At 50.7% G+C, this 16028-nt stretch overlaps 1 protein-coding gene across 1 annotated transcript in view; it reads left to right on the forward strand.

The window, feature by feature from the left end:
* Positions 1–12057: 12057 nt before the first annotated feature.
* Positions 12058–16028, forward strand: part of LOC142013990 (scavenger receptor cysteine-rich domain-containing protein DMBT1-like) — a 98013-nt gene continuing 94042 nt past the window's right edge. Inside the window, exon 1 of the mRNA XM_074996020.1 lies at positions 12058–12085. Within this exon, the coding sequence (XP_074852121.1) occupies positions 12058–12085 (28 nt within the window). The remainder of the gene's footprint in view (positions 12086–16028) is intronic.

Below are 16028 nucleotides of genomic sequence, written 5' to 3' on the forward strand. Positions count from 1 at the left end.
AAGGGGGAGGCCTTCATGCAGGGGTGGGCTGTGGAGGCCAGCGTGGCCTACCCTCAGCTAGCTGCCGCCCCGAGCCGCCAGGCCCACCGTGAGGGGATCTGGGTCAGGTAGGCCCTGCGGGCCTATTTTGACCAGGCTGCGGGGTAAGCACTGCCCCAGACCTCCCTGGCAGGCCTCCCTCACACTGCCCCCACCACCTGTGCACTGCCCCCCGGAAGAGCACACAAAACGCATTTTGAAAAATAAGCCTGTGAAATAATATTTATGAACCCAATGAGTTAACCAATTATTTATAGGAATGTAGATCCATGCAGAAACCATGTGCAGAGGTGGGGAATGCTACCTAAAGGGGGGTGGGACACAACTATTTACGACAGAGGCGGGGGGAGCTACGTACAGTGGAGAGGGCCTGTGTGGCCCAGTCCTTGGCCCCTCACAGCCCCTCATCCAGCGTGGAGGGCAGCAACCCCTCCCAGCTCCAGGGTCCCCATTGAGGCTGGATTGGGGCTGGGGGGACCGGCAAATACTGCCGGGCTTGCTCCGGAGCCTCACAGTCCTCTTTGGTGGGCTCTATTGCAGGGGGGACACTGGGAGGGACGGCAGCTGGAACTGTGGGTGGAGGCAACTGGTCCACTATCCTTTTTAGGGCTCCAGTGATGCATTCAAATGTCCTCATGAAGGACCCCCAGGCCTCCTGGTGCCAGGCCACTGCCCACTCCTCCAGTTAGAGGTGGCACCCTGCCACCTTCACCTGGTGCTGTAGGGTGGTCAGGACCTGGGAGTTAGCGGCCACCTGTGGGTGGCTGCAGTGGTGGCGGGCCGGTCCCAGCGCTGGTCTCTACCCAGGCTGGCTTCCGCAGTTCAATGTCCCCAGCAGGCTGTCTAGCACCACAGACACCGCAGTGGTGTCATGGCCTTCAGATGGTGCAGCTGCAGAAAGAGCAGGGAAGAGAGAGGACAGCCGTTAGTGCTAGGCCCTGGCCCATGCCCCCCCGCCCCATGAGTGCTGGATCCCCCTCCCCTGGCCCTGAGCATGTCATCCCCATGGGCAGCCTCCTTCGGAGGTTCAGCTCCTCCAACCCCTCGAGGGATGGAGCATGGCGCTGTCTGTGGGGGTGGGTGCTGACAGGCCCTGGGGCCATACTGCTGTCCCAGGGCCATGGTCTGGCTGGACCATGGTGGGCCGGGGACAGCTGGGTGTGGGGGTGGGCTGTCAAAGAAACAACAGTGTTCCGGCTAACTGAGAGACACAGAGACTTCTCTGGGGTAGAATTACAAGGTGTTTATTATGCGCATAAGGTACCTCTCTGGGGAGAGGGACCCCGTATAGCAAAGTAACGGAACATTTATAGTCTTAAATTGCATACAGTTGGTTGGTCAAACACAGTAACTAGGAAACATTCAATTGGATATAGGCTACAGTAACAGGTGAACCACAAGATAATTTTTCAACATCCTATCTTGACAGGACACAGTACTCCTAGTTCAGTTAGGTCCAGTTCCTTCCAGCTCCTTGCAGTTCGTGCTGTTCATTCCTGAGTGGGTCATACCATGGTCAGCTGATCTGCCAGCAAGCGGAGTCAGCAAGAGGAGCCAATCACGTGGGCACTTAGCCTTACAGAAGCCAACTTAGTTATGCTAATTTTATACAGTTCGCCACAGGGCCCTGGTCATGACCCTTGCCCCCTCCCCATAACCTGGGGCTGGGCGCCCTGTGGGGTACATATCTGACGGTCCACTCCTGCAGTCGGTGGACACCCGTCAGGCAGACACCTTGCTTGAGCTCTGAGAGGGGAGGTGTATGTGGAGCTCCCCATCACTGGACCTCTCTTCCGTTGTTCCAGGGGCTGGATGCTCCGGGGGCGCCTGGGGTGCAGGGCTGTCCTCCAGGCCAGACTCCAGCTCCGAGCCCTACTGTGGCTCCTTGGTCACGTTGTCAAGGCTGGCTGGGAGGGAGGAGGTGTACCAGGGGCACAGGATTTCCCTGAGCTTCCTGTAATAGGGGCTAGTGGTGGGGGTGGCCAAAGACCGGTTGGCTGTGTCCTGGGCCTAGGCGTAACCCTGCCGCAGCTCCTTGACTTTACTCCTGACATGATCAGGAGTGCGGGCAGGGTGACCCCAGGTAGCCAGGCCCTCAACCAGCTGGGCGAATACTTCTGTGCTCTGCTGCTTGCTCCCCATTACCTGGATCACTTCCTCCTTGACCCAGAGCCCCAGCAGGTCTCGGAGCCTGGCGTCTGACCAGTAGGGGCCCTGCTGTCTCTTTCTCCCATTGGCTGGATGCCTGGGAGCCCTGAATCCCCTAGGGGGTGCCCTGGGTGTGCTCAAGTGGCTGGCTGGCTGCCATGCATGATGGGTGGGTGGATCAGGGCCTCTGGGTGAGTGCAGGCTGAGCACGTGCGGGTTCTGATGCCTGCATGCTCTCAGCGTTCCACCACAGGATATCCGGGTCCATGGTGCGTTAAGGGCTGCTGTGTGCAGCGACCTTGGAGCCCCACAGGGGCTGCACAGCATGTCTCAACCTCTCAGCTGATTTACAGATGACACTAAGCTCGGGGGTCAGGTAGATCCATTAGTGGGTAGGGACAGGGTCCAGAGTGACCTAGATAAATTGGAGGATTGGACCAAAATTGATCTGATGAAGTTCAACAAGCACAAGTTCAGAGTCTTGTAGCTGGGATGGAAGAATCCCAAGATTTGTTATAGGCTGGAGACAGACTGGTTACTAGCAGTGCATCAGAAAAGGACTTGGGGATTATAGTGGATGAGAGGCCGGATATGAGTCAAGAGTGCGCCCTTGTAGCCAGGAGGAGCATTTCCAGCAGATCTAGAGAAATTATTATTCTCCTCTATTAGGCACGGGTGGTATTGCCCCATCAGTGAAGGTTGGTGGAGCACGTTGGTCTTTTTGATGCTCAGTGTGAGGGCCAAGATCCTGTATGCTTCAGCGAAGGCACTTAAGATGGTCTGAAGAGCTGTGAGAGAAAGAGCAACAACCATATTGTCATCTGCTTACTGGAGCTCCAGGTTGTGGAGGTCTTGCCTTTAGCCTTCCATCTCCTGAGATTGAAAAGCTTCCCGTTCATCCTACAGACAACCTTCACACCATCTGGAAGCCATGTCGTCAGCCAGGTGAAAGATCATGACTGTGAAGAGGCAGAACAGTGATGAGGCAATGACGCAGCCTTGCTTAACTCCTGTTTTGACCTCAAAGTGGTCACTTTGGCATCCATTGTTGCTCAATACTATGGCAGTCATGTTGTCATGAAACAGCTATTAGGTTTCCCTGATTAGCTATGTAACAACTAAGGTGGGCTTGATAATAAGATGAGGAATAGTGGGCTTGTTAGTAGTTTTAAGCCTATGCACCAATGACATTAGTATGATAGCTTACCCTTACACTACATGATTTTAAACCAGTTTGCTATTTGTAGTTTGCGATGCTCAAAAACACCAAAGAAGCTGGAAATGATGACTCTCCAGGGAATTTGTGTGAAGAAACCACATTTATGGTTGTTTCTACACTTGCCCCTCGTTTCAAAAGGGGGCATGTTAATGAGGGAGTTCAGAAGATGCTAATAAAGCACTGACATGAATATGCAGTTCCTCATTAGCATAATAGCAGTTGCGCGTGACTCAACAGTGCTCCTTTCGGAACACATGTCTCCTGCTTAGAAGGGGGCCTTTCGAAAGGACCCCTGGATTTCGAAAGCCCCTTCTTCCTATTTGGTTTTAGAAGAAAGGGGCTTTTGAAATCCAGGGGTTGGGGGTCCTTTGGAAAGGTCCCCATCCACATGGATGGCATGCATCTGAAAGTGTCACTTCCTAATCACGTGTGAGCACCGTTATGTTAATCAACTGCCTCATCAATATGCCCCTTGCAAAAGAAGGGGGCAAATGTAAACATAGCATATGTGTTGAAATCAATGGAAAAAAGAACTTATGCTAGCCATCAGAACATAAGTTACTGACCCTAGCATGAGAAGTATGGCCCTGTGGCTGAGACCAAAATCAAAATAGTCCTGCATGTGTGTGGGACAGAAAGTAAAATGGTAAAAGAAGGTGTTTGCAGTGACAAAATATTACCTCACTGATGCATTCACTTTTTTATAAGGATATGTTGCCAACTCTGAATGAAGCTATTCCAGGAGGTTTTTTCCCCAGTGCGATGTCGTGTCACTTTCTAAATGTAGCCTATTAAATTCACCAGGATTGCTTTCAGCAGTCCCTGGGAGATTGATGCCAATTCCAAGAAACTCCAGGCCAATCCTGGAAGGTTGGCAAACCTCACCCCAACTTGGAACATTCATCAGGATGACAGGAAAGTGGAAACCAGATTGTCATTGCTCACTTTTGGTGCTCTCCACTCACTGCGCTCCTCCTCTTTAGCGTGAATAGTCTCAGTAAAGTCACAGGTACATCACCCTTCTGTTTGCTGGTGTTTAGTAGCAGATCAGCTGTGAGGCCAATGGGGCCCAAGCCCAGTGGCCCTGGCCACTTGATGGGGCCTGGAAAATCAGGCATCCCAAGTCCCAGCAGGTCCATTGGGTGGAGCAAGTCCCTGGATCCTGAACCCACTTCCCAGAAGAAGCACCAGTGGGAGAATGCCCAGCACCCAGACCTCAGCTGTACTCCTCGGAGCTGGAGGAGTTTTAGCTTCCTTCAAGGGCCTCTGGGCTGGGGAGCTCTCACATTCTGCTGTGGCCACAGGGCAGAACATGTCCATTTGGGAGATGCAGTGAGTAGGGAGTACAAAGGATCAAAGGGCATGTGAGGATGCAGTCCAGAGTGGAATGGGCTGGTCTGTGGATGGAATGGGATGGATCAATGGCGCAGGAGGCAGAATGGGATGGACCCACAGGCAATGCTGTAGGCAGAAGAAGTAGCACAGGGATGGGACTGGTCTGGCTGAGGGCCCCTTGAAGCCTTAATCTGCCTCTGGTTGAATTATAAGTGCATGTTTTAGTGTAGTTGTACTTATGCTTGGCTGTAGTTGGATTTTAAACAAAGTCTTCCTGATCCTACTCGTTTGATTCACTTGACATCAGATAATCACAGATAGCTCCCTGAGCAGGGAACCTGTTGTTAGCAACTTGAACAATTAATTTACTGCATTTTCTAGCAGCCTTCACTCCCCATCTAAGCCAGTCTGGTTTGCATTTTAACTGGTGCAGCTAGACTCGTTCTTCTTTAACCCCCCGCCATTAATAAAGCAAGAGACTGATCAATTATCATTCACAATCAAATTGTCTTTCCATTTAGATCTGTGTCGCACACAAAGGCCCATTCAGGTCTCAGACACTCCCAGCTCTGGGGCCTGACAATCTAAAATACTGAAGAACAGACACAGGAGTGGAGATGACAGAAATAACATAGAAACAAATTCACATGGTGATGACTGCTGCCATTTCCTGTTGTGTCATTGCTGGTTAAGTAGGGGAAGGGCCGAGTGAGGGGTCTGGCACTGAGTAGGGAAGGTCACTAAACTAAAGAGAGGAAAGGAAGGGGAAGAGGGACAGTCACACCTCCTGACCTGCCCAGCTAGTCATGGCCAAGGGTTGCCCAGAAATACAGCAGAGCGGAGTCTCAGGTAGAGATTTGAAAGAGGACATACAGTTGCCAGATTTCCTTCACAAAAATACCAGACACAAGCAGGGGTGAGAGAGGGGGAGCATAAAAAATTCATTACTTGAAAATTGGTTCAGGATATGCTTAATAAAATCAGTTAAATATATGGATAAATAACACTTTATCCAGAAAATAATAATGCAAATGGTTTACAAATAGAATTGAAAACATTTAGGTATTAATGAAATGAAGTCAACTTTATCTGCATTTAACTTTTATTTGAACAAAATTATATAACACGAACAACATGTAATATAAATATTGACTTTAAAAATAACAGAAATTATGGATAACCAAAAAAGTCAGATGATCTGTTATAGATACACCCATGAAGAGAAAAATAAAAAAGCAAAGACATAAAAAAAGAAAACCAAGACAGCAGAAAAATGAATTTTATGTAGGCTTACGTACCTGAGAAGAATACTAAAAGAAGGGTTTTTTATGTAAGTACATTAAGATCAATATAATATGTACTTAAAAAAATTAAAATGAGGCCTCCACAAATTAGTGAGGGCCGCATTACAATTAAATGTGACTGTAATTCAAAATATTTAGAAATTGAAAATTGAACAATAATAAAATGACTTGGCTGTGGTTTACGATGTACCAGATTTGCCATACTTCAGATTGGATTGCGCAGCTTTTATAAGTTTTTTATTTTTCAAAAACACCTCTTTTACTACAGAACAACTGTACAGAATGTTGATGAAAGTGCAAAGTTTGCTTCATATTTATTCCACACACAATCTGTTTCTCTCATCGGTTAGTTCATTGTTCATTACGCTAAAAATTCTTTCTACGCATGCATTCGAGAGAGGAATTGATGTACAGTACTGAAACAAATTTAACAAATGTGGAGCTGATTCTTTTCTGAAGAAATGCTTCCATTTATCTAAGGATATTGTGCCTGAAGGGAAAGAAATACTGCATCCAAAGTATGAACTTCATCAAAAGGAGAATTAGGAGGAAGATCTCTTTTCAAAGGTGATAACATCCAAATTTCTATAACTTCGTCGAATGACAGAGACTTATTTTGATTTGCCAGATTTAAAACACTCAAAGCATGATATATTGAATTATCAAAAGGAAACCACTTCTCTAGGTAACTGAGGGTTCTTGTGTACATTCAGTGCTTCTTTTGTAAATGTACCAATTAAGTGGACTGGTAAATTTATGCACAATGCAAATGTAACTTTCATGTTCAAAAATTTCTCTCATTTTTTTCACAAAGAATTGCAGAAATGTTCCATGATTAAATATGTAGCCCAAGAAAGTGTAGATTGATTTTCCAATTTGAGCAATGTATCTCGCAATGATGACATGAAAAAGTGAGTGAAATAAAGATGAAGCTCTGAAAATGTTGGTTATTCATCACTTGCCATTTCGTCTTCCTGATCAGAAATACTATTCCATGTTGCAATATGACAATCATCAGAGCCAAGTGAGAGAAAATGAGCTTTGTGTGGGTGCCAGTTCAGTAACAATCACTCGACTGCATTAAACAAACAAAGCCACCAAGTTGGCCCATGCCTGATGACTTCATGGAACTCGGGCTTGCAAAAATTCAAAAAAGCATTCCAACTCTTCTCATTTTGTGGCTGAATTAGAAAATTCTGCAAACACTTTTAAGACTACATTTTCGATGTCAAAGGACAAAACCTTCACAGCATTTTTTGTGCAGTTGTGTAAAATATAATTATTGCAATGAGCTGCAATAATATTTTCGTTCTCTTGTGCTAACGTTTCATAAACTGAATTATTAACACCATAGTTAATTGAAGCATTGTCTGCGCCATATGCTGATTCATTGGTCAATGTTAGTCCTTCCTCATTCAGCACGCAACACAGTTGATCTTTAATGGACTGGGAATCTTCAAATGAATTTTCATAAAAATCTACAGTTTTGAAACAAAGTCTTTTTTGAGGGCTGAAATACTGTACAGCAACAGGAAAGAATGATCAATTTCCTTTGTTGGATGCATCAGGATTAATGGAAAAGGGAATGCCATTCTTTAAATCATTTAAAACTAGTGTGCTTGAGATAGGAAGTAAGACATTATTGACAACAGCAGAAGCTTTTGTGTGTCCAACTGTCATTCTCTTGACAATTTCGGAGTCTTCAATTACTTGTTTCATCCCTTTGATGATGCAGTCTTGAGCAAGAAAAGAAATGTGATGCTTTACTCCATGATAAATGTGTGTCAATTCAGTAACAGTGACTTTTTCACTCTGCGAACTGTCTTTGAAGAGGAAGAAGAAACTCATTCTCTGGGAAGAAGCAGCAGCTTGCAGTGTTCAAATGTTTCTGAGTTAGCGTGTCGTGTTAACGACTTAATGCCATTGTATGCTACAGTAAAGGATGTATTGCACATTTTGCACCTCACTGCAGTTTTAGTTTTGTTATTAGGGTCCATAACAACCCAAGAAAATTTAGTTTCCCAATTTAAATTATACTGGTAAATCCTTCCCTTTCTCCTTTTCAGAGTAGATGCACATGAAGTTGAAGGTGTATTTTCATGAAAATTCTGATCTGCAGGGGATAGGATGGACAAGCAGCCAGACCCTGTTTCAAAGAAACAATGCCTCATTTCACACCACCCAACACAACTGCGTAGCTATGCAGAAAATCTGTTTTTCAAACCAACATCTAAAAACATTTCCAACCTGTAACGTAGAGAGGGTGAAAGGCTACAGGCCCATAGCCCTGAGCTTCTAACTATTACATCGCAGCCTTTCTTCACCACCCCACTGCTTAGCAGCCCTGGGTGCTGCCATGAGGCTGCTGGCCCCCTAGGAGAAGGGCTGGGGTGCTGCCTGCCCCCAGAGCTCAGAGAATGGGGGCTGGGATGGCGAGCAGAGGCAGCTCCTGACACCAGAGGATGGAAACAAAGGCAATGAGGCACTTGCTCCTCCAAATCCCTGCAGCGGTTCCTGAGAAAGTCCAGCCCACCACTGCCCCATTTCCCCACCACCCCAGTTTTCCCCGAAGTGCCAAAGGGGTGGGAGTGGCTCCACACTGGGAGTGCCACAGCCTGGTGAGGCAGAGCCAGGACTTGTATTACCATGGAGGGGGTGGCGGCAGGTCCCTGGAGCCCGAGCGGTGGTGCCCTGAGCCCGGCCTGGGGCAGCGGGGAGTGAAGAAGCCTCAGTTGTGCCCTGCCAGCGCCCCGCCCAGCCATTCCTGCCCTTGCGGTGCTGCACAGACCCAGCCCCCAGCTCCTGCCTCCTCCACATGGACCACACCCCAGGTGTCCAGCCCAGAGCCCCAGGCACTTGGGTTGCCAGGTGTCCTCCACAAAAATACTGGACGTTTTAATGTCTGGTACCCTTTGATTGTTTTAACTGGACAGAGAGCCCAAACTGTCTGGTTCAATACCAGGCACCTGCCAACCCTAAGGATCAGGTGATCACTGCAGGTTTTTGTGGGAGTTTCTCCACACAGGATGTGTAGTGGGGGAGAAAACACCCAGGTAACGAGGTGAAGCCATTTCCTGTAACCCAGGTGTTTTGAACAGTCTCTGAAGACAAAGTCTGATGGAGGTGGGTGTCAGCCAGTCATTGTTCTGCGCTACGAACCCCAGGCTTGTGCCTGTTCCTTTAAGGACCAAGTAAACTTGTTTCTGAGAAGCCGTCCCGCTACTGACAGCACTGAAGGGTGTGATGTGCACAGGGCCTGCTGGTACTGGAGCAGAGGGATGTGGCCTACTCAGCAGGCCCCAAGCTCTGTCTGTGTCACTAAGGCTCATGGTGTAGGCAGGAAACCCCAAGAACTGTTAGTTGAAGAACTGTATATATAACAGGCGGTGCTGGACAATTCCTCGTGCACAACAGCTGCTCTGAGTGACACAACCTGGTTCTACCAATGTGTCCTCCTCTCCACTTGGGCACATTCTGCACTGGGGATTGGTCTTGTGCTGATCAGCTTTGACACAGGAGATTTCTTCCTGAATTTACAAAATAATCATCCTCCAATATCCCCCAGTTGGTGCTCAGTACCACACAGCTCCTGCCAGGGTGAGAAACAACACTGGTACAGTTCATACTGAACTCTTCCCTCCCTCGCCGGGGGTTGCATGTAGCCAATGGTGTGAGACTCTGGGAAACCTGACGTCGGGAGGGGCTCCTCACTCATATATGGAGATGTTTGTTGGTTTCATGTTTTATTGGCTGTTTTAGCTGCATAAAGTGACAGATAAAACCACTGATAATAACTAAAAAGGCAGCTGGGTTTGCTATTGGCTCCTTCCCGCAGCTGATGGCAGCCTCTGAATCTATATATTTCCCTTCCACTGCTTTGTTGTCACTTGTCAGACTCAGAGGAGCCCTGGCAGGTGTGGAGGTGCTGCCAATGCAGGGAAAGGTGGGGACAGAAAATCAGTCTGGCAATGAAGGGACATCCCTGTGCTACGGTGCTGTGGTTGCCTCTTCTCCTCCTGGTAAAGCAGGTAACAGGTAAGTCTCCTGCGCTGTTCACTATGGGTGTTTGGTTAACTGGAACTGTGGGTAACTTTTACAGTCAGGTGTTGCCATCTGTATCTGGGTTGGGGGATTCCCCTTTTCCTTTAGAAATTGGACCTTCCCACTCTTACTGAGTCCTTTGTTACCATGAGATTGAGCTGGACCTCTGCTTGGGGCTGCACCTTAAACTTCTGGAGAGAACAAAACAGGCAAATAGCAGCATCTCACTTTCTAATGGGGCACCTCGCTGGGAGCATGTTACGGCTGTGGAGCAGGATGGGGCCCTGGTCCCCATCTCCAGATGGAAATTAGTCTGTTGATTATGATTTATAAAGTCCTAAATGTCCTAGCACCAGATTCCCGGTGAGGTGACCTCTCTGCCGAGGCTGTATGGACACAGCTGTATTCAGCAGGGCCACCAAGCTGGTTTCCCCTTTTATAAAGGTGAGGTGCCTGGAGAGGTACTCCAGCATTGCTTAACAGCATTGAACCAACACGGGAGGTAACAGATACCAGTTATAACAGAGGTAACAGATACCGGTTATAAGCTTGTTTTTTTGATCCATCGTCTACGTCGACTGCAGGATGCCTACTAGACTACAAAGGTGAGGGGTGGCTCTCAGGGGGCTCTGTGTGAGGGCTCCAGCACTCTTTGGAATTAGCTCTCCCCTTTGGGCCAAAATAGCTCAAATTTGATGAGTTCCTGGATGTTTGTCAACAGCCACTTGTTGTGGGGTGAGGGCTGGGAAGGTCCCAGGCCGTGCTTCACAGAACGGGAAAGGAGCAGGAAGTAGTTTCGGTAGATAACCTGGCTCACTTGGATCCTGTTGTAATGGTCACTTTATGCTGCTGGGATTTGACTGTGTTTTCAATGTGCCCATGTATCAAAACCCCTGGCTGGGCATCGCTTTGGAATTCTAAATCCAACAAATACGTCAATATTTTGGATTCCCACAGGGAAGTCTGTTTGGTTCAGATTCCCACAGACTCAACACCAAGTCCTGGCTCCTCACCCCACCCCCACTCGCTGACTAAAGTTTTGCATTTGTTGTTTGCGTGTGTGTGCATGTGTGTGTGGGTGTGTGCGCGCGCGAGCAATGCCCTTTGCCCAGGAGGGCACTGGACACTGTGCCTGAAGGAAGATTTATCCCCACCCCCAGGGCTTCTGCCTGAGTAAGAGGGATTCAGTCCCCACTGGAGCCTAGAGAAGCCCAACCAGCACAAGCTGAGTGGCAGAGGAGCTGTATCAGCACCTGTCACAGCCATGTTGGTTCCATTCCCCCAAGGCCGCCCCTGCCCATTTTCAGAGGTTTTCTCATTCTGCCAGCACAGAGGGGGCTGCAAACTCATTGCCAAGGTGTGTCCCAGCTTCAGGCAGATGTAGCGCTAGTGCCGGGGGTGGAGTGAGGTGGTGGGTTATGGCAGAATGTGCTGGGGGAATTCAGGAAGTGAATCCCACCCAAAGACTCCAGAACTGATTAAAATAGGTTCACTGTCTAACGCAGGCCAGATGCAGTGAAGATCGTACAGCGACGGGGACCCATTGGGTTGGAGAGAACAGGATGGGATGATCCAGGGTTCTGGCAGGGCAGCAAACTGACCAGTGGCAGCTGGTACCTGGGAACAAGCCAGACCAGCTGATGCTGAACCGATAATCAGCATGGCCTGAATTTGTGTTGGAGAGAAAAACCTGCCCTGATGTTTGTCTCCCAGACAGCTCCGTAACTGTGTGGTGAGCTGGGGACGGGGACCTAGAAAGTCCTGTGCCAACTGCCTGTCCATCACTCACTTGTAGTTCCTATTTTAAATTCCCAAGGGGTTCATATAGGATGTTGGGGGGGTTGGAGCCCCTGACCCAGTTGTGTGAGAGAACAGCAGAGGATTCTGGGGTGACAGCTGGTGCTCAGGCTACCGTTGCAGGGGAAGGGGCGTCTGTTGGCGTGTGTGTGATACTTGACTGCCCAGTTGTGCATGGGAGAGTTTCACACAGTGATGTCAGGTACGTGTCCCGCTCAGTGCACGTTTGTTGGACTGGAGAACACGTGTGCACCGTCCTCTAGACAGTTTCTATGAGTTCTGGGAAATGTGAGGTGGTTTCACGTCATATGGAGACGCAGGATGCGGGGGAGTGTCCAGTGTAGGGGATAGCACCAGGTGGCCATTTTTCCCTTTCTTTCCGTGCTCCCATCTTTCTCCCTCAGCCCTGAGCAGAGATCAGGCCAGTCACTGCCATAAGATCGTGTTGCACAGTCATTGGCCTGTCCACGGTGGGTTGAAAACAAAATGTGTCCAAGTGTGTGGAGTCCAGGCAAACTACGGAGACAATATCTGGGATGGAGCAAAAGTGATGGTTTCACTTCCAGGCCCAGGTCTGAACTGTCCCTGTGTTCAGAGCGCTGAGCGGGATCATTATTCCAAGCTGGGCCCCAGAGACCTGAGAAATATAAGATTTGTACAGTATGCAAATGAGATTGTTATTGTCAGGACTGAAATTACACATCACCCCACCCCAGGCAAAACATCTCCAGCACCCATCCTTCCACCCCATATGGCCCTGTCTGGAGCCCACCCCTGCATCCCCATGTGCCCCTCTGACCCCCCCAGCAGCCTTCTGGGGCCTGCTCTGCCTCCTAACATATCTCCCAATGGCAGCTGTGACTTTTCACTTCAGGAAATAATGCACACACCAAGCAGCAGTTTTCTGCTCCCCACCAACCAGTCAGCCTCAGGCAGCTCAGGCTGCTCTGGTGCCACAGCAGCCTCTGGTTGTCGAAGGCAGAACTGCAGCACATTTTCTGCAGGGTAATAAATTCTGCGTCCCTCAGACAAGAATCCTGCATAGGCAGCAATTGTCACCTGAGAGGAGGGGACGGGACAGGACGTGAGACAAGGGGCTTGTGGAGCAGCCACAACGGGACTGTTCAGGAGAGTCCCTGCACCCAAAGAACTCCCAAGCAGTGCAGCCAGCAGCAGAGGGGCAGCAAGAAACCCAAAATACCACAGCCCACAATTGCGAAAGCCCCTGGCAACTGACGTCTTGAAAATCACACACTTGTCAACCTCCGGTGCTCCGGCACACGGGTGTCACTAGCCACAGGCATACTGTGCCTGACTGGAAATCCAGCCCTGGGTATCCTGAAAGGAGCTGATAGCTGCCATGAGGGAGTCTTCAATCCCAAGGCAACCACAGACCTCATGGAAGCCAGTGCTGATGACTGGCACTGTGGTATAGGCTCAACAGAGGGAGCAATCAAGATTCTGTATGTAGTAAGAACAGCTGTAGACATTGGGCGCTGCTCCCCAAGGCCCTGGGGATATGGTCAGGGCAGAGCTAAAGCCAGGGAATTGCCACATTGCCAAGGCAGGGGCCAGGTGATGGGTGTCAGACTGTGTGTGCTGGAAGGAGAAGCCAGTTCAATGGAGTTCTGACTGGGATCCACAGGAGACAAAGGAACAAAGCCCATTAGGGCTGAATGGAGGACAGGCTGGGGGATTTCTGAACAGGGGAACTGCTGACTGTTGTTATTTTCTGCCCATGTGCCAGGGACTAGGGCTGTGTGAGCACTGAGCTCGAGCAGAGCCTGGGGCCCTGCCACATGTGAACATCACCGAGTTCCCTTGATTGAAAAAAGCCCCTTTTTAACTCACGCGCACCAGGCCCAGGGGTTTCCTTTGGCACTGGGATGGACAGAGCGGCACCTGAATCACCTTCCCTGTGGATTTCAGAAGAACAAGTGTTATGAGTAATGGGCATGGAAAGAACAGGGAGGTCTGGGCACATATGGTGTGACCTGCCCAGTTCTCTGAGCTCCAGGGAGGTTCCATAAATATTTTATCCCAAGCTCAGCCATTCTATGCTGCAGCCAGCCTGCTCCAGGGGCACAGTGGCATTCGGCAGGTAGCTGTAACTTCGGGCAATAGAATGGTGTCTGTGTTTGCTGCCAAACACAGGGACAGGGCTGGGTCTGCAAACCTTGTCCCAGGGAGCAGTTCCTCCAGCCAGTATCCCATGGTTATGTCTGCAGTGACTCCGCCTCACATTCCCTGTGAACGGCCTCTCTCCCAGCTGCCAGCTTTGCCTCTGCACAGCCCCAGAGATGCAAACAGCTCGAGAGACAACAGGGCTGTGAGGCTGGATCTCAGAGCTGGGAACCGGGAGAAAAGCCCACGGCAGGGAGTGGGGCAGCGTGTGGTGGTCATCTGGGGAAGGAGCAGCCAGTGGCTGCAGAACAGAGGCCAGGTAGAAGGTGGTGGAGGGAGGGGAGAGGAGCCCAGGGGAGGAGGCTGGGAAGAGCCCAGCAGGGAGGGACCCTGGAGCAGTTTGTGGTGTGATGCTCCTGAGAGCGTTTACCCAAACTGCAAACCCGGCGCGGATGGAAACCGTGTTACGCCAGCGGGTGCAGCAGCACTTCCAGCACCGCCGGAGACCCGGGCAGAGGGAAATGCCTGGGCAGCTCTTGTCCTTCCCAGCCCCACTTCCTGCTCTGAGTGCTGGAGCCTGTGGCGCTCGTGTCCGTGTGGCTGCGCCGATTTCAGGCCAGAGAGGCCGTTGTGGTTCAGCTCAGTCCTGTGCCCGGCCCATTGAGCCGCATCCCCAGGAGCCGCTCTTGGCCTGGAATTGCAGGCCCCACACTGGGCTGGCGCCTGACCCCTGGGGCAGTGGAGAGAGGAAACGCGGGGGGTGGGGATGAGCAGGATTGCCGAGCACCACAGGTTAAAAGACCTGAGACTATCAGAGCCGCCCAGCCCCGTTCCTCCGTCTGCCCCGGGCGGTTCGAATCCCCTCGGCCCCTCTGCCCCTGCGGGGTGAGAACCACAGGGGACCAGTCGCCCTTCGCTGCCTCTGCACTGCACGGCGCCCCCTGGCTGCTCAGCTGGGGACGGCGCTTACCCTCCCCTCCCCTGAGATGGGAACCGCCATCCATTGCCCAGTTCTGCCTTCACGCCCCGTCGGGTGCACGTCCTCTGGCAGGGGAGGGAGCTGGGGGGAAAACCTGACAGGCTCTGAACTAGCCAGGGCAGCAGGTTCACATGGGCACACGGAGCTTTTCTTACTGCTGGGGATGAACTGGAGAAATTCCCACTGATGTCAGCTGTTCACTTCCCAATGTCCCGTCAGCACCACAGGGCTGGTTTCAACATTGTCAAAGAGCAAAACTTCACTGTGCCCCTCCTCCCACAATGTCTCTGCCTGGCCCTGGGAAGCACTGCCCCCAGGCGAGAGACCTCTCCCCTCCCCTCCCCAGATCTCCTTCCATTGTGCCCCTTCCCACTTCCCACTCCTGACCTTGTTCCCCTCCTGAATGCTCCATCCTCTCCCCTGCTCCAGAGCCTCTCCCCATCTCCTTACCCCCCCGCAACACTTCTCCATCCTCCCCAGTGCTCCCATAAGTGACCCTGCTCCAGGCTACCTCACCTCCCTCCCACCCTCTGCTCCACACCCATGTCCTCCTCTGCCTCTTGCTGCCCTGTCTTAGAGCCCCTCCCTCCTGTCCTACACACGATCACCAGCCCCATCCCTCCCTCCTCCTTCTCCCCCGTTAGATCCCCTCTTCCCCCCATGTCTCCCACGGCCCCTCTGCTCTCCCTCCCACTCTCTCCCTCCCACCCTGATGCTTCACATCTCCTCATTTCTCACTCCTGCCTCCTTTCCAACCTCCAGCCCAACTCCCACTCCAGACCCACCTCCTTACTCCTGTTCCTTCCTCATCCCCTTCCAGATCTTCATCCCATCTCTCCATCCTGCCCCAGACTCTCTCCTTGTCCCTCCCTCCCTCCAGCCCTTTCTCCAGAATCTCCCACACCCTTCTCACTGGCCCATTCCTCATCTTTACCTCATTCCCTTGCAACCCCTGAATCTGCCTGTTCTCCCCCAGCACCCTTCTTCCCCTTTCTTCCTTTCATGGGGTTTCTGCTGCTTGGTCACAGTTTTGGGTCCCCTT

The sequence above is a fragment of the Carettochelys insculpta genome, chromosome 1 (genome assembly GCF_033958435.1).
Source record: "Carettochelys insculpta isolate YL-2023 chromosome 1, ASM3395843v1, whole genome shotgun sequence".
Lineage (NCBI taxonomy): Eukaryota > Metazoa > Chordata > Testudines > Carettochelyidae > Carettochelys > Carettochelys insculpta.